We start from the raw sequence: 19369 nt of genomic DNA, 5'->3' as shown, positions 1-19369 counted from the left end.
ATAAAAACGAAGAATAAAGGACTCATTCAAGTTGCACACATTGACAGACTGAGAAACCATTTCCAAATAAAAACTGAGAAACCATTTCCAAATAAAAACTAAGTAATAATGAGGAAACTAGGGCTCGACATTGCATGTGTCCTTATAACGCATTCAGAAGGCTGCCGGCTTCAAAAAGAGAAGAAACTATTTAGAGTCATAAATAATTATTGAAATAATCTTTGATATTTTATAATCAACTAAAAATATTCTTAATCCAAAACAACAAATAACATCTAATCCAATACCAAATCAAAGATTAATTAGAGTCATGTGTGTAAGTATTTTTTTAGCACTATGAAGTAATTTAATTTCTCTATATTTAACAAACCAAAAATTAAAGGTACTTCTTTTTTCTTTTTTTTTTGAGACAAAACGATAGTAGGCTATATTCAATTAATATCACGCTGTACAATGGGAAAGAGAAAGGAGGGGCATTCTTCTAACCAAATAATAGTATTCTCGTTCTCTTTTGCAGCACTAGCTAGAGCTAAAGCAACACGGTTACATTTTAAAGGAACAGAAACAAAGGATATACTAACAAATTGTTCACATATTAGCTTAATATCCTCCAAAATCCAAGCCACTTCTAGAGTGCAGATCCTATCTGAATTAATGAAGTCCACCGGCTCAGCAAAATTACTCTCAACAATGACCTTGGAAAAGCAAGTGTTTTGACAAAACACAAGGGCCTTACGCATGACGGCAGCTGCTGTCCACAGTGAGTGCAGCTCCTTCCTGACACGCTCACAAGATGCTGCCAAAACTTCCCTTTCTGAATTACGAATTAGAAAACCCACACCAACTGAAGCTTTAGACCGAGACTGTGAGAGAGTAAGGTTTAATTTGAAAACTGAATCTGAAAGAGAAGGAGACCATTTCCTGTCAGGTGCTGTCGGTACCGTTAATCCATTCTTATTAACCTCCATTAACTCCATCACATACACCGAAGCTCGAGACCACAAACCATCTGAACAGGGAGTTTTGTACTTTTGTTTTCAAAGATGAATTTGTTTCGACAGTTCCATATCATCCAAAGCGCTACACACAAAATTTCAAATTCCAGAGAGTGCAAGGGAAAAGTGAAAAGAGTTCCTAAAAGGAGCTTGAAACCAAACGGCTTGAGCAAAGGAACATTCCCAGAGGATATGACTATATGATTCCGCTGCATCTGAGCAAAGCACACAGGAGTAAGAGCTGGATATACGTTTATCAAAAAGCTTGGTACGAAGAGGAAGACTGTCAGTACAAGCTCTCCAAATGAAGGATTTGATCTTCGGAGGAATCAAGGAAGACCGGATGATATTCCAAAAAGAATGCCTACGACCTGAATGCGAAGAAGATGCCAAGTTGCCATAGGAAGCATTCTCCATCTCCCTTTGAAGAAAATAAGCACTACGAACTGTGAAGTTTCCAGCCTTATTTTTTGTCCAAATCAGTGAGTCAGGAGGCAGTCTGAAATTTACGGGGATAGATTTAATGATGTCAGCTTCAAAGGGATAGAAAACAGAATCAATCAAAGTCCCTTTCCATCTCGGCTGAAAGGAAGACGTGTCAATAAGATCTGCAACTCTAGCTTCTGCAGGAAGAATAGTCCGAGGTGAAATGACTTTCTGATTAAAGGCCAAAGGCAGCCACTTATCTTGCCATATATTAATCTTAGTTCCATTCCCCACCCTCCATCGATTTCCTTGAATCAAGAGAGTCCGACTCTGAGCAATACTCCTCCAAGCATAAGAAGAATAAGATGGGATTGGCGCATCCAAGAATGAACCATCTGAGAAGTATTTGGACTAAAAAACACTGTAAAACAGAGAATCTTGGCAATGTAGAAGTCTCCACCCCTGTTTAGCGAGTAAGGCCAGATTAAAGCTTACTTTATTATATAGGTTTTTGGTTTTTCCAAAATTCCTCACAGTCCTCTTCTAAAACATAATACCTTTCAGATAATAATCAAAGGATTGAAATTAACTTTACCACATGCTGCACAAAATCATAATAACAATGAAATAAAAAAATCATACAGATATACCAAAAACCAGTGCTAAATATATATGGTATTCCTAAATAAAAAAAAAAAAAAAGAATATACGGTTTCTAAGGGATTATATTAGTGGAATATGTTTGCCAAATTTTCTTTTTCTCTTTGTTTTTTTAGCTTGTTTATAGTATAACATTTTAAAGCCTTATTATTTAGGTACAACTTACAAATATATTTTAATGAACTGTCAATAAATAAACAAATAAACTTCCAGCAAAAATTTGCATCCAATGTAACACATGATACAATTTATTGCACAAATGACTCAAAACTGTAATCCTAGAAAATCAAGATTGAAGAGGAAGCTAAAGTATACTGGCGGTGTGATACCGCCACTGATGTTCTAATACTTAATTAGCCCTTTTAGATATATATATATATATATATATATATATATTAAATGGCAAATCTTTTGTTTGAGTGGTGATACTACCATTTTATATTTTCTTTTTTGGTTTCGATTAATAGGTGTCTTTAGTACATTTGTTAATTGGCTATTTTTGGAAAGTCTTGATACTACTTTCATAAGAAATATAAAAAATTATTAAAAAAAAAAAATCTTTTCTCATAAAAGTTTTCTTAAAATAGTTCATAAATTGTTTCTCAAAAAAAGAAAAAGAAACCATTAACCATGGCTATCCAAACACAGGCCAAGATTCCAGTTCTTGATTTTTCTAGTGAGGACTTGAAGCATGGTACAGGTTCATGGTTCTCAATGCGCAAACAAGTTTGCCATGCACTCAAAGAGTATGGTTGTTTTGTAGTAGAACTTGGCCATAAAGTTTCTTTACAACTTCACAATAAAATCTTTGATGCAGTGGGTGAGTTGTTTGATTTTCCCACAGAAACCAAAAAGAAAATCACTTATGAAAAGTCTCTCCATGGTTACGCCTCTAGTGCTCTCCACGAACGTTTGGTGATTGAAGAAGAGGGGTTTGAAATCCGTGGACATCTCTATTAGAAACAAATACATTTAGCTATTTGTATGATTTATAATGCTTGAAATACTCTTATATCATTGACAAAACATAGTAGTCTATAAAAACTTTATCTTTGATATGAACTAGTCGGAAACCCGTGCAATGCACGGGAACTTACCTATTTATAATAGACTAAAATAATTTTATAAAATTTTAAATTGATTATGAAACTATACTATTGCGTGAATTGCTCCTATCTTTTTGAGTTACAATTTGATGAATAAGCCAAATTTAGATATTGAAAAAAAATAACTGAAAAGTTCTGATGTTAAAACGTTCGAAAGGGGAAAAAAATCAGAAAATTTACTAGCACTGCCTAGAAATTATTGAAACAAAAAAAAATATATACGACTACCAAATAGAGAAATATAAGAGAAAGATAGGTTACCTTCAAGAGAATAATCCATAGTTATAATAGTTGAAATTTGCTAAACTGTCTCAAATATTGCAAAAAATTGAACCCAAAAATTTAGATGGTCAAACTTTCAAAAGACAATAAAATTAAAAATCAAAACATTCAGAACCTACAAATTATAAAAAAATTAAAAAATTAAAAAAAAAAAGTCATTATTGCGAGACAATTTCAGTAAGGATGGAAAGCTTTTCTAAGTTTTTTTTATCCAATTCTTCCTAATTGATGAAAAATATGGTTCAAACATTATCAAACACTTTGAAGGTGCAAATAATATAGGCTTCCAACATAATCTTTAATTAATAAACAAAGAAGCATGACACCATAAGAGAAAACATAAGATAACATATAGTGCATATACCTTACTCCATAGCTGTGAGAAAGTATCCACACAAAAAGAATTGAAAACTTGTACATACGTCTCCATAAGGTAAAACTTAAGATTATATAATATAGAATATAGCATCTTTGAACCACACAAAAAGTTAGCAAACTTACTACAATACTTGTAATTATATTATATTTTGTAAAGTACTACTCTATACAAAACAAAAGCAAAAAAAAACTAATTCACAAAAAAGAGAAAAAGCAATAGCAAGCGTACCAAAGAAATTGAAGTTTAGGGTTTTCTCTCTTAGTGGAGACGGACAGAGGAGATTGCTTTAGAGTTTTCAAAGATTTTGTCTATTATATATATATATATATATATATATATATACATATATAAAAGAGACTCCTGTTAGGACTCTCTCACTATTTAGTTTTAAAAATTAAAATTTTTTTAAATTAAAATGATGATGTGGAAAATTGTGGGAGTTTCAAAGGTTTTGGTTTTATATATATATATATATATATATATATATATAGATAAGTACTGGTTTTTAACAATAAGTCTATTGGATAATATCATTATCAATTTCTTTAAAACCTTCTCCCCTCTTCCCGTGTGTGTGTTAAAAATACTTAGTATTCTCAAAAGAAAAAATATTGAGTTAATCCTACATTGGAAAATGAGTGTAAGTTAAAGAGGTTTAAAGTCTGTGTTATGTATCCAAGAGTTAGGTCTTTTTAGATATATACCACTGTCAATTTCTTTAAAACCTTCTTCCCTCTCCCATGTGTGTGTGTTAAAAATATTTAGTATTTTAAAAAAAAAAAAAAAAGGTTTATTAACACAATAAATTATATAATCTTTTCATAATTAATTACTGTGTTGGTAATGAAAATGGTACCAATGGTGGACTCATGTGAAAATAATTTTATACCAATTATAATTTGTCACCTTAAAGAGTTGTGAAAAAATGGTGAAATTTGTTGTTTCTTACATTACTTGATTTTTTAAACAAGAGTGATGCTAATGATACTAAAATTTTACTACATGCATGTGTCAAGGGAGTCGATTCCGTACCGTAGCGGCAAGCAAATAGGTACATATAACCCCCCTGTTTCGTACCAAAAAAAATACCGGTCGTACCGGCCAATTTCGAGCAATACCGGCCGGTACCGGGCATACCGGCCAATACAGAAATTTTTTTTTTTTTTTTTAAGTTTTGTAATTTTTGAATTTTTGTTAGGGAAGAATGGTAACTTATTTGTATTAACTTATTAGTATTATTTGTTTTCTTAGTATGCAACGGTAACTTTTAAACTTTCTATTTTTTATATTGTGTTTTTTTTTTTCTTTTAATTGATACTAAAGTCTAAAACCATGAATAATTAGTTCTGAATTGAGGAAATATTTTATGGTAAACTTTTATATTTATTATAATATATATACACATATACACACACATACATATATATATGTGTGTGTGTGTGTGTGCGCGCGCGCGCGCGTGTGTGTGTATATTTATTTATTTATAAATATAAAAAATAGCGGTAAACCTGAAACGGTACATCGATATTGATCAGTATCCAAAATATATCGTACTGCTGGCCAAACTGGTACAGCCTCCAGTACGGTATTAACTCCCTTGGCATGCGTGCTTTGCAAATATATGTCACCAATCACAGAAAAAGGTAGTTCTAATATATATTTGTTACGATCTTGAACAGACATCTCACATCTATTATCATGTCAGTTTATAAGTTTCTTGTAGTAAAATTTGTATAGTAATTTCAGCATTCTCCTTTAAACAATACATGTTACTGGTTTTCATCATGTAACACTAGTTTTTGTGATTTGTCTCTTGGTTAGTGAGATTGCAGATTCATATGTGAAGCAGATGGAAGAATTAGATAAAATGGTGATGAGATTGGTATTTGAAAACTATGGTGCAGAGAAATACTATAACTCTCACATGGAATCAACTACTCATACTGTCGCATTTCTAAAGTATAATGAACCTCAAAAGACAGGGACCAACACAGGCCTTAAAAACCACACGGACAAACACTTCACTTTCATACTTCATCAAAATCGTATAAAGGGCCTTGAGATAAAAACAAAGAATGGTGAATGGATTGGTTTTGATCCCTCCCCTTCAACCTTTATATTCTTAGCAGCTGATGCACTCCAGGTGGGTTACTTATAATTAATGGTTGTCATTGCAGAACTCCTATGAACATTCCTCTTTCTTATACTATACTACCTAAAAATATTTAAGAATATGAGAAAATATTGGTAAATATAGTGGGAAATGTTATAAAAGTATTCTAGCTTGTATAAGCTTATAACATGTAAAACACGTTAGGAAACTAGTGAAAGTAATTATGATTCTATTTTGTCATGAAACAAATGTTTTTTTCTCTTAGTGTTGCGATCAATTTAAGTCTTAATTTCCAGAGCTGGTAACAACTTTGGTAACTGAGCCTGAGTAATGTCCCATATACAATATTTTGCACAACTGTTGACATTACTTGTATATGATTGAAGCAAACATCACTTTTGACTGGGTTCATCATTGAATTCCCCTTTTATTATCTATAATTCATAATATATTATAACAATAGTTGTGAAAAATATTGTGTCCTTAGACTTATTGATTAATAATTTCAGATTGCACCTTTCGAAATAGTATGTTATTATAATATATTCTATTATAATTGATTGATGCATGTTTCACTTGAACAAGGTATGGAGCAATGACAGGATAGAAGCTTGTGTCCAACGAGTTACATTGAGTACTGAAAATGAGATGAGATATTCACTCGAGTTGTTTGCATTCAATGATGGGTCAATATGTGTGCCAGAAGAATTAGTTAATAAAGATCACCCTTTACAATATTGTCTGATAATGCACAAAAATTGTCAGTGAGTTGATTGTCCTTGATCGATCCAATGGGTACCTGAAGAACAAGAAACCAAAAACCAAACAAAGAGCACCGGTGGGGTGCTGGCCAAAGACTCTCCGAAGGTTAAGTTAGTGAATGAGAAATCTCCAAGAACTCTATAGTGAGAGAGCTAGGGATTTTCTGCATACCTGGGAGAAAAGGAGGTCTAATGCTTATATAGTGTTGAATAGCAAACCAAGATCCCTTGAATGTAGGGATCTTTCCTTGTAGAAAAGATCTGGAATTAGGGTTCCATGATTTTAGGGTGTCTTTCCATATGAGGAAGATATGGACATGTAGTAGGGTTTTTGGGAGTGGTGCGCAAGATATTTCCATATGAGGATATATGCGTGGAGACTACGTAAAGGATTGTGGGGCCCATTAGGTCTACCTATAGACGTGGTTCGGCTTCTGTCCGTTAGTGTGTAATTGTTGACGCAAGAAACGATCTATCTATAGAATATGAGCTACCTAATGAGTATCCTAAGGATGGCATCTCCATTCATCTGTACCCTAAGATTTGACGATGGAACATATTATGACAAATCCGAGGCCTCTATAATGATGGGCTCATGGTCGGTAGGCTTCGCAGCTTGTTGTCGGGATGGTGAGGACAAGGATCGTTCGTTCCTATGAATACCAAGATAGATGGAGAGAAATGGAGTCTTGAGCCCGTTGGGGTCGTTTAGGACCAGTGAACAACCAAAATTCCTGCCAGACAAAAATACCCTCATTAGCTGCCCCTTACTCCATGACCCGTCGGGGTAGTTGAAGGGTCGTGGAGTACATAAAATATTTTCATCATTTAATGTTCTTCGTTCTGAAAATCTATGTCATAAATGAAGGGCAAAAAGGTCTTTGCATTTTGTGGGGTGACATGTTGCATATTCTAATTCATTCATCGGAAGCGTTGCGTCGCTTCGTTTTTTCGTGCTCCTTTACTTTTTTATTTTACTCAGAAATTCACCCAGAGCTCTAGCTTCAGTCCTATTTGTCTGTCGCCTGCTATTCGTCCTTACGCTTCGCTGCTTTGTCGAGCTCATTTTCTACCATCGTCTTTGCAAGGTAATGTCTTTTTCCTTATATACTCATTCTACTTTCAATCGACCCTCCTTGGTCACCAGTCTAGTATTTAGCTTACGTTTGAGTGACCGCCTAGCTTTTATTTGTCGCTTGTAGGTGAAAGGATGTTAGGTGGTAGTAAAGCGACGAGCGGTCATGTTTCGTTGATTCCTCTAGATGATGAACATGTCGGATCGTCGAGCAATGACCCTATGGTGGGAGATTGGACAGACTTTCAGAAGAAGGAACCGTTAGCTCACCTTTAAGAAGAAAAAGTGGAAGGAGATGAAGAGGTGGAGTTAGAAAGAGAAGAGGTAGAGGGGGAGAGGGACGAAGGTGAGGGAGACAGAGAAGAAGAATTTGGAGAAGAAGAGGACGGAGAGGAAGAGGATGGGGAAGGAGACAGAAAGGGCTTTGAATCGTCGAGCGACGATTTTAGGCCTTTTAGTCTCCCTAAGATTTGATCAGTGAACAACTTTCTCCCCAAATTGTCGGTAAAGGTGTTTAACAAACTCCATGACTGTTTCCAAATACCCAGCCATATACCTTTAAGGTTGCTGGGTAAAAATGAGAAGTGCTACTCTTGATAGAAGGCGAACGTTGGCTTTTATGAGTCTGTCTTGGTCATGGGGCTGAGACTGCCTCTCACTGCGTTGCATCGTCAGCTCACGAACTACCTAGGCATGTTTGTCAGGCAGATCTATCCCAACACCTAGAGGATCTTTATTGGTGCTATAGTGCTATGAGGGCAGATGAGTGGGGGGCCATCATTAGCTTACCATAGGCAAGTTCTTTTTCTATTATAAAACCCAGTAGATAGTAGGTTCAAAGTGTTTTTACAATTTTGTGACATGAAAGGAGACGTTGAAACTAGCGATGAACGTGCCTGATTCCAATTGAGATTGGAAAGGTAGATATTTCTTTCTTTAGGGGACGGATTGAGTGTGTAGACAAGAAGAATGGGTGGATGTAGTTGAGTTCGATAATACTTGGGGAGTTTTAGATACTGCTGGTGAGTTGTCTGTAATGTAATTAACCGTCCGTTGTTGTGGGCTAATGGAGTTGCCACCTAGATTAGGTCTAGGAACCATAATGGGTTTTTTGGGCCAGTCACTTACACACATGGATCCACGTGCCAAGTTATGGGTCCAGAGTTTGGGTACGGCCTGGGAAAATGTTAGGCACCTAAGACCGCCTGGCTTGTGGGCCGGCCTCTATTATGTGTTGCTAGGTCATATTTAGTTAAAGAGTTTATTAATAGAGCCCTAATCCTTATTATAAACATACATCATGCAATTAAGAAAATAACACACATAACATGTTAGAAACATATCACAATATAAAAGGAAACAAATCAAACACAAACAAACAAAATAAAATAAACATGGCAAGTTGACAATTAAATAAAACACACAAGGAAAGAAAATCAAATAAACTAAACATGGCAAAAAATACTCAAACAACATGGAAAATAATTAAACCTAAATAATTAACCTAAAACATAATCAAACAGAATCAAATAACATATGGAAAATGATCAAAGATAATAAAAACAAGATTTTACCCTAATCTAGATTCGGGGTGCATATGCATACTCAAGCATGCGTACGCATATATGAAATATGCGTACATGTACTCAAGTATGCATACGCAGCCTTTAATATAGATTGAAAAAAAAAAAAAAAAAAAAAAAAAAACTACATTTTTAGAGATATAATCAAACAAACATATAACATGTGAGATCAAGCAAGCGTGTTAGAAACCCTAAAAAACTAAACTAACCTAAAACAAAAACATAAAACATCAACATAAACAACAAAACATGAAACAAAACAAACAATTAAACTAAACTACATTAAATCAATAAACATGTTGAACTAACCTAGGGATTGCAATGACAATATAAGAACAAGAACATATTATAAATAACCTAAAATCAGATTAATACATATCAAACATAATCATGAATATCAAACAAATCAAATAATAAAAAATATAAAACGATGTTAAGAAACTCATGTGAATCTTATTGAACAAAGAAAGAGTTCATTGAAAGAACACTCACCTTGCTTTAGACTATGAGTTTAGAGTTTGTTTAACCAACCCCTCAGTGCCTACAACACAAAGATTAGATTGATAGGACAAGAATAATAAAAAAAATACACAATAGTTTAGGTAACCACAACTCAAGAACTAACTTTTATTGAAAAAGGTTTTTGAGAAATCAATTTTGGAAAATAGTTTCCACCTTAGAACTAACTAAAGAAAGGCTTTAATTTTATAAAAAACGTTTTAAGGTGCTGCCCTAGGGTTTTGAAAAGAGAAAAAAATGTTTTAGAGAAGATGGAGGCAAAAAAATCACTCTCTCTAGCTAGCGTTTTGATTGGAGACATAAGGTGAGTATATATAAGTAAAAATTAGGGTTTTGGGGGTTGTTTAATGATCTCTGGACGTGCTCTTGCTCAAGGGTTTATGAGCTGGCCACATCAAATAATGATGTTTTGGGCCTTTAAAATGAAGTTTTAAATCCCAAAAAAGGGGACTGCCTAGTTGACCTAATGTCAAACAGTCATAACTCACTCAATATAAGTCCAAAGTAGGCAAAATTTGTGTTCAAAAGCCCAGGATGTCTATTTTCCAATAAAACAAACTTCGATAAAAAAATCATTTGTGAATCAAAAGTTATGGTCAAAATAGTGAGTAAAGGTCACTTTTTAGTATTGATTTCAAATCGATTTGAGCACTTTTGAGTTGTGATTACTTCCAAACTATTGTGAATTCTTTCATTATCCTTGGTTGACATATATCAAGCTCATCACTGGGGTCGGGACCAAAATTTATTAATGGGTACAAAATGCGGTGTCTACAGTCGTAAAATCAAATGCTACCTTTCTCTTTTTTGCATATTCCTTTTATTCCGTCGCTAACCCTTTCTTGTTGACAGTGATCAGCAAGGAGTAGAGGGATTTTTTGGGATGGATCTTACAGATTCTCTTAATAGAGAGGAGTTGAAAGAAGCTAGTGACGCTTGACACTTTCCATGCATATTGTGGAGGAATAGTGCCAATGGTTGAAGCGAGAAGGTTAGATGCTCAATCTTGCTGACGTAAGTATTTTTGTTCGTCTCTTTTTTATTCTTCACTTTCTCTATTTTGATTTGCCCATCCTTTATCTTACTCTTGTTTTTGGTTTTGCAGAGATGGAGTTGGGGTTGAAAAGGGCATTGGCAGTGAAGAAGGCTACAAACCTTCAAACAAAGGCGGGTAGTTTGTTTGCCCCTGCTGCTAAGACAAGCCATAAGAGGAAGAATCAAGCTGACGGGGGATGTTTGGCGAAGAAGATCATTAGCCAACCCATCGCTTTAGACTTGACAGGATCCCAGAGTAATCCTAACCCTCCCCGTCATGGTGTGGGTAAGGGTTTGATGACACCTTATGTCCCCGTCATTAATGAGCTAGTCCCTTTGCAAGTCCCTCTTCTAGTGAAGGATGAGTAGCATGCCGTCCAGATGGTTCATTCCATCATCAAGGATGCGGACCTTGACAAGACAGACGCCTTGGGGGATTCTAGACGATTAAGTTATGTATTAATAACTTTCTAAGTCATGTATTAATGATGGATTCATTATGTATTAAATATTTTTTAGGTAATTTATTAATGATGATTAAGTTATGTATTAATGACTTTCTAAGTCATGTATTAATGATGATTAAGTTATGTATTAATAACTTTCTAAGTCATGTATTAATGATGTATTCATTATGTATTAGGTAATGTATTAATGACGATTAAGTTATGCATTAATAAATGTTAGGTTCTAAAAGTTTAAAACAATTGGCAAACCATGAACATAAACTTGACAAGATATAGATCTTAGAGTCTATGAAGTCATATTAGACAATGCTCAAAGTGCTGCAAGTCAGAATTCAAAGAACATACAAGCTACAAGTTCAGAAAGTCAAAATTAGACTGGTTCGATAGATCAAGAGAATTTTTCAATCGATCGGAGGTCGCAAATCAGCAAACGTAAAAAGCCCATAACTTGTTCATTTGAAACTCAAATTGCGATCCCTTTTTTCTTGTATTTAAAGGACATTATAAGCTAACCCTAGAGGGATTTTTAAGTGAGAGAAGAGTGATTTTTATGCCTCTAATTGTAGATCTAGGGTTTTTGTACCTAAAGCTTTCTCAAGTCTTCTACCGGCAATATTCTTTGAAGAAACTCAAGATCCGGTGTTGTAGAAGTTGTTGCTACAAGATGAACTACTAATGGTGATCTAAAACCTTTGAGTGAGATTTCAAAATCACAAACGTGGGTGTTTGTGTTATAGATTCAAGATAGAAGAAGTCGTGGATTTGGAGCTGCACGTGGTCTTGTGAGTAAGTTCTACAAGAGGTAGCTTTAGATTTTGGGAAAAAATCTATTGTAAACTTCTATTCTATCATAGTGAATTTGTTTTACCTTGAGGATAGCCAGGTCAAATCATTCTCATGTTTTTTACGTTGAAACTGGACTGTTTCATTGGTTTTTCTAGGTAATCATATTATTGTCTTATTTATTTTTCTGCACTGCATGATATGATTTATTTTTGTTTAACTTCGATTAGATAATTAACCTAAGTAATCACTTGGATAATATATTAGGTTAAACAATTTGTTTTAAGGGGTCTAAACAAATAAACGGTAACTTTTTAGGTCATGTATTAATGACAGATTCGTTATGTATTAATAACTTTTGGCGAAACTACACTGTTGGTCTTTGAAGTTTACCCTGTGAGCACAATTGGTCCATCAAGTTTCAAGTGAGTGCAATTAGTCCCTTAAGATTTAAAAATGTGTTGTATTGGTCCTTCAATTAACTTTCATTAGTTTTATTGCTTACATGTCTAACAGAACAATGACATGTCAATTTTTAAATGACTTGGGATATTTTTTATTATTAAAAAATTACACATAAGCACAAACTCAAAATCTAAATTGTCAAACTCTTTTTACAGATTAGACTTATCCCAATCCCCAAACAACCCAAAACCCTTAAGCCAAAACCTTTATACAAGCCTCCACAGAATTCCAAATATCAAGCCATAACCATCATAAACTCATAGCAAAATCCAAATCTTTTTGCCAAACTCCACAACTCTTGACAAAAGCCACAATGACCCTAATTAAGGATTATAATTAGGGGTGTGTATGGGTTGGGTTGGGTTAGTTTAAGAGGAATTTTTGACCCAACCCACCATGGTGGATTAAAAAAAAATTCAACCCAACCCATTACATAAGTCCAACCCAACCCACATGGGTCGGGTTGAACCCATGGGTTGGACAATTTTTTTTTATTACGATTATTATTCAATTGAGGAGAAAAAAAAAATCATACCTACCACCTGAGTTGTTAAACAAAATATACATTAATATATGAACTAATATTCCAACTCAATTATACATTAATATATGAACTAATATACATTAATATTGGCTTTTACATAGGATAGGAGGAAGAGCTGGTTATTTAAAAAAATTATTAATTATATAATATATATTAAATATATGGATGAGTCGGGTCCAATTTGGAGGGTTTGAAATTTTATGACCCAAACCCAACCCGATCCACTATTAAAAAAAATTTTGTGATCCAACACAACCCACCAAGCCCTAAAAACCGACCTAACCCGGTAGGTTGGGTTGGGTCGGGTCGGTTTTGGCAGGTCGGAAGGTTGGCTGCACACCCCTAATTATAATACCTCATCTTCTCAAATTATACAGCGTTAAAATTTATTCATGAGGCCAACCAAAAAAAGCCACACGTCATGGGACTTCAACTCGCCGTATATTTTGCCAAGAAAAGCTTGTCAACCCCTGTTCTCAAAGCCTCGTAATAATCTTTCACACAGAATCCTTGACTTTTATAGAGAGTCCAAACCATTTTGTTTTCTTCCCCCTTAAAAGATCTATACAAAATAATGGAACGGCTTCAAAAAGCCCTGATATTCCCCTTCGTTTCTTTGTTACCAAAGAATGGGTCAACATCATTGTTTAGACCCATAGCTAACTACATAAAAGATCCAAATTTATATAAAAGAAACCATTTTTTTTCCAATTTTAATATTTGATTTGAACCAAGTGTATATAATAGAAAAAAAAAGTGTGAGGTTTTTATTTCACAATGAGATCTATAGTAGTTGAGGCTTGGTTGTTGGTATTGCAATGGAGGCTGACATTGGAGTATAGGTGAACGGGATTTGGGTTATTTGGGGATTGGGATAAATCTAAGTTAAAACTTTTTTTGACAACTCAAATTATGAGTTGGTCATGTGTAATTTTTTAATAATAAAAAATATGCCATGTCACTTAAAAGTTGACACAGCATTATTTCGTTAGACATATGGGTAATAAAATTAGTCAAAGTTAACAGATGACCAATAATGCTTATTTTTTAAACTTAAGGACTAATAGTGTTCACTTGAAACTTGAGAGATCAATTGCGCTCACAATTATAACTTTCTAGGTCATGTATTAATTACGATTAAGTTATAACTTTCTAAGTCATGTATTGATGGCGACGATTAAGTTATGTATTAATAACTTTCTAAGTCATGTATTAATGACGAATTCGTTATATATTAATAACTTTTTAGGTCATATATTAATGACGATGTAGTTATGTATTAATAACTTTCTAAGTCATGTATTAATGACAAATTCATTATGTATTAATAACTTTTTAGGTCATGTATTAATGACAGATTCATTATGTATTAATAACTTTTTAGGTCATGTATTAATGACAATTCAGTTATATATTAATAGCTTTCTAAGTCATTTATGAATGACGATTAAGTTATGTATTAATAACTTTCTAAGTCATGTATTAATGGCACATTCGTAATGTATTAATAACTCTTTAATTCATATATTAATGATGATTAAGTTATGTATTAATAACTTTCTTAGTGATGTATTAATGACGATTAAGTTATATATTAATAACTTTCTAAGTTGTGTATTAATGATGAATTTGTTATGTATTAATAATTTTTTAGGTAATGTATTAATGACAATTAAGTTATGTATTAATAACTTTTTAGGTTATGTATTAATGACAGATTTTTTATGTATTAATAACTTTTTAGGTCATGTATTAATGAAGATTAATTAGGTATTAATAACTTTTTAGTAAACCTTATGCAAGGCCAGCGCACCTTTTCCAATGAAAATTGAAACACAAATAGTAGTCACATTGAATTTGGACATTTTTTGTATACGTACAACTCAATAATTTTGGACTATAAAAGTAGAAGTAAAATGCATTTCAAGTGTAATCAAATATCTTTTTTGAGCACTAGCAAGATGAAATAAAAGATAATATCCCAGTTTTATAGTTTTGTGTTTGTCCTTCTCTTAGTCTTTGGCCTAATTAGTTCTTATTCGTTTAAAAAGAAACATGTACAAATCATCGACAACCTCAACAACGAAATTTTAAACTATCATTATCAATCAGCACAAGATGATTTGGGCATTAGAACTCTTCAGCCTAATGAACAATGGGAATTCTCTTTTCACAATGCTATATATAGCACAACATAATTTTATTGTTCTTTTTGGTACAATAACTTCAATGCTAGTTTTGATGTTTGTCTTGCTAATGATCATTGGTTAAATAATTGTGGTGGGAACCATTGCATTTAGACGGTGCAATATGATGGATTCTACTTGTATCAAATAAAAAAGGCTGTAAATGTGAAGATGTATGATTGGCAACAATGGTAGAAAGTAGACATATCACAGCTGCCAATCATGCTTGTTAGTGTGAATCTTTTGGTTAACCATGTGTGCCTTATGTTTGTTTTCGAAAATAAAGAATGATTTTATCTCCCTTTCTATTTCACTTTCATTTTTATATGTTAGATATGTTTGTCTAATGCCATTAAATTTAATAATTGGCCGAATTTATTGTTGAACTTGTTTATTTTGTGTTGAAAATTTTATTTATTAATCTTGCCAAATACATGTTTTTGCCAATGAGAAACCGATGATGCAAAAAATCGTCAGTTGAGTTCTCTTCTATGCTGATGGACAATGAGGATGAATTTGTCAACAAACAAACCTGCAATAAGATGTGAAACAAAGATATATGGATACACTGGTATGGTGTGTGCCAAAAACCCTCCAATATATGATAAAGTCAGTTGGAATTCAATTGGAATATCACAATGGAATTCAACTTTGGGAGTATTTTTGGGATTAGAATTGTGTACCTTTTGTTTCTGTTCCTCTTTGGCTTTATAGACATCTTGTCTTTAATGACCAATGGATCTCTACATTCATTCTCATTTGTAATGGTTAATACGTTACAAACTGATGCTTCGATTTGTGTAACGTAGGGGCAGAGCTAGAGGGGTAATTGAGAGGGGGCAAATGCCCCCCCTGGCTCCTCCTCAAAAAGTTCATGAGTACTAGTATATAGAAATCATTAAATGCTTTGCCCCCTCTAACCTAAGGGGAAAAAAAAAGTAGTTTCTACTTAAATAAGAAAATAACTCTGACACCAAAGAAAGTGGAAAATTTTCACGACATAAAGGCATTCAACGCACTTTATTCCCCTTTTAAACCAAAACTGGCATCACTATTGTTTTGAAAGCTTTTATCTTCTCCTAGGATTTAGCATGTCACTATTCATGGCACTTTGGATGTTTATCCCAATTTTTCCTTTTTTTTTTTTATTTTTTGTTCAAGAAATTTCAATTGTTTGTGGCTCTACAACAAAGCATTTGTAGTGAGAAAAAAAATAGAATGATATATAATTAATGGGTCCATATAGATGTATATTAATTGCTGCACTAATCAGATAGCAATCAACCATATTAAAGAACAAAGCTGGAAAAATGAAAAATTAGATTACATGACTTGAGTCATTAAATATGAATCATTTGATGTGTCACACTGTCACTATATTATGAAAGTTGAAAAATACAAAGGTAGCTAAAAAGTAACTATCCTAACTAGGAAGTAGGAAGAAATGGAAATGAAAGCATCAAATAGAGAAAACATTGCATTACAAAAGTTAAACAATTGCATAGAACATACTTAATACACCATAAATTAGTAAGGCCACAAAAAGAAAAGCTTCTCTCATGGCCAGATTTGACTTCTAAAGAGGTCTAGATGATAATAAAAGTACAACATGAAACCAAGAGGGTTCAATATTTACTTTTAGCAATGTTGGACAAACTGATTTTAATGTCTTTACGGATTTAATTAAATAAATCTCTTGCTTTGGTTATTATTTGTTAGTATAATTTTTTATGAAAATTACAGTTGCTCACAATGGTTTATATCGATTTAAAAAAAAATTTAAAAATATATTTTCTTTAATTCTTGCCTCCCCTCAACTAAAATCCTAACTCTGTCACTGCTCCAGGTGGGTTACTTATAATTAATGGTTGTCATTACAAAACTCCTATTAGCATTCCTCTTTCTTATACTATACTACCTAAAATATTTAAGAATATGAGAAAATATATAGGTAATTATGGTGGGAAATATTATGAAAGTATGCTAGCTAGTATAAACTTATAAAATGTAAAACATGTTAGGAAAATAGAACTAATCATGATTCTAATTTTTCATGAAACAATTGTTTTTTTCCTTAGTGTAATGATCAATTTATGTCTTAATTTCCAGAACTGGTAACAACTTTGGTTATTGAGCATGAGTAATATTCCATATACAATATTATGCACAACTGTTCACATTACTTGTATATGATTGAAGCCACATTACTTTTACAATAAACTATGTCAATAGTTGTGAAAAATATTACTTAGACTTATCAATTAATAATTTCAAGATTGTACCTTTTGAAATAGTATGTTATTATAATATATTCTATTATAATTGAGCGATGCATGTTTCACTTGAACAAGGTATGGAGCAATGACAGGATACAAGCTTGTGTCCATTGAGTTACGTTGAGTACTGAAAATGAGACGAGATATTCACTCGGGTTTTTTGCATTAAATGATGGGACAATATGTGTGCTAGAAGAATTTTGATGAAGATCACCCTTTACAATACCGTCCATTAAATATTCTTGAATATTTCAAAGATCAAAAAGCACAAGCTAGTCACGGAGAACTTTCAGTCAAAGCCTATTGTGGTGTTTGAACTCATTCATTCCAGAAAAGCATATCTCAATGCTATTTTTATTGCGCACTGGGGGTTGATTTTAGCGTCTTAGTTTCCTAAAGTCAAAAGTGTTAGATATGTTTTTATAAGAAATTTTAAAAGGAAGTAGAAAGTTATTTTTATTGTGCTTCCCACAAGTTTAATGGGCTTTCAATAAGGATATAGGAATGAATAAACATGTTATGTACCTCAATTTTTTCTTGCTGAATATGTACTCTAAATATAACTAATAAATAAAAGTATTGTGATATCTAAAACAAAAATATTTTATCCCCCAATTTTCGGAGTAGAAATTCTTTGTCTTGTTGCCAAAAGTCTTGTAGCCCAATTGACAAATCATGACATTTCCAATATTTGAGACATTTAAGGTTCAAACCTCTCTCCTCCACCCTCCCCCTTCTTATTGTTGTAATTTGTAACTATCATATTATCAAAAGTGAATTCTTTATCCCACCATGTTAGTGAGACCAACTAATATGAGAGATAAGGAACTGTGTATTTATTTTATTATCATAGTATTTTATAGTTACCCCCACATATCACACTTAGCCATGCATTACATTTTTTTTTTCAATAGTTAAAATCTAATCTCAAATAGAAGTGAACTCTCCGTCAATTCTCACAAGCTCTAGCCCACCCCAAAATATTGCTGCTAAAGCATTAATCTTCTAACACCCAAAATTTGTTACAACTTAAATGGATTAAAAAGCATGGGTCTTATTGTTTTTAATTTAGAGGGGAAAGGAGGATGAATGATTTTCTATAAAACAAGGCTTGGAACAAAACTTGGAACAAAACATATCCCCCCCCCCCCCCCCCCCCCCCGGGGGAGTTAACTTTAAGCATGCATTACATAATAAAATTGATCTTGTTTTGTTACTTGCACTTGTTAATTTCATTATTGTATTCGTGTTTTGTTGCTTGTTCCCATTATTGCTTGTTTTTGTTGCATGATTTAATTTTAAACCATCATGCCATGAAAATAAAATTACTACTTTTGTTTTAATTGTTGTAATAAATTCAAATAATGATTATTTTTGTGTCCTTTAAATAACAAAATAAGCTTTAAATTACCCTTGCTTATTTAATAGATAACAGTGGTAGAATTGGTCACCATTTGATCCAATTCCGCCAAAAGCTTCATGAATGAATTAGTTCTCTCTCGCTAACCAAGAGAAAAATACAACAAAAAAGAGTTATTGTTACATTGTACAAAGTTTTTTAAAAATAAAAAGTATTAAGCAAAAGCTATTAGAGAATACTGTGGTTTAATTTTTGTCAATTAAGAACTATAATTAAAAAAAGAGAAGACAAGATTTAGATTAGATTATCACCGGACATGATCATTTCCAATGGGCCAGAAGATATTGGTCAACT

At 33.0% G+C, this 19369-nt stretch overlaps 2 protein-coding genes across 2 annotated transcripts; one reads left to right on the top strand and one right to left on the bottom strand.

Annotated features, from left to right (window-relative positions):
* Positions 1 to 1094: 1094 nt before the first annotated feature.
* Positions 1095 to 2713, bottom strand: LOC126703761 (uncharacterized). Its single transcript, XM_050402840.1, has 2 exons — positions 2704 to 2713; positions 1095 to 1816 (listed from the first exon to the last, which is right to left on the bottom strand). The coding sequence occupies exons 1-2, from the start codon at positions 2711 to 2713 to the stop codon at positions 1095 to 1097; spliced, it is 732 nt and encodes a 243-aa protein (XP_050258797.1).
* Positions 2712 to 17971, top strand: LOC126703760 (probable 2-oxoglutarate-dependent dioxygenase AOP1). The gene is made up of 4 exons (XM_050402839.1): positions 2712 to 3013; positions 5670 to 5991; positions 6547 to 6672; positions 17852 to 17971. Exons 1-4 carry the CDS (start codon positions 2712 to 2714, stop codon positions 17969 to 17971), a joined length of 870 nt encoding a protein of 289 aa, XP_050258796.1.
* Positions 17972 to 19369: the final 1398 nt, after the last annotated feature.

Source organism: Quercus robur, chromosome 10 (assembly GCF_932294415.1).
Source record: "Quercus robur chromosome 10, dhQueRobu3.1, whole genome shotgun sequence".
In the NCBI taxonomy this organism is placed as follows: domain Eukaryota; kingdom Viridiplantae; phylum Streptophyta; class Magnoliopsida; order Fagales; family Fagaceae; genus Quercus; species Quercus robur.
The sequence above is the reverse complement of the archived record's forward strand: the minus strand, read 5'-3'. Positions and strand labels throughout refer to the sequence as shown.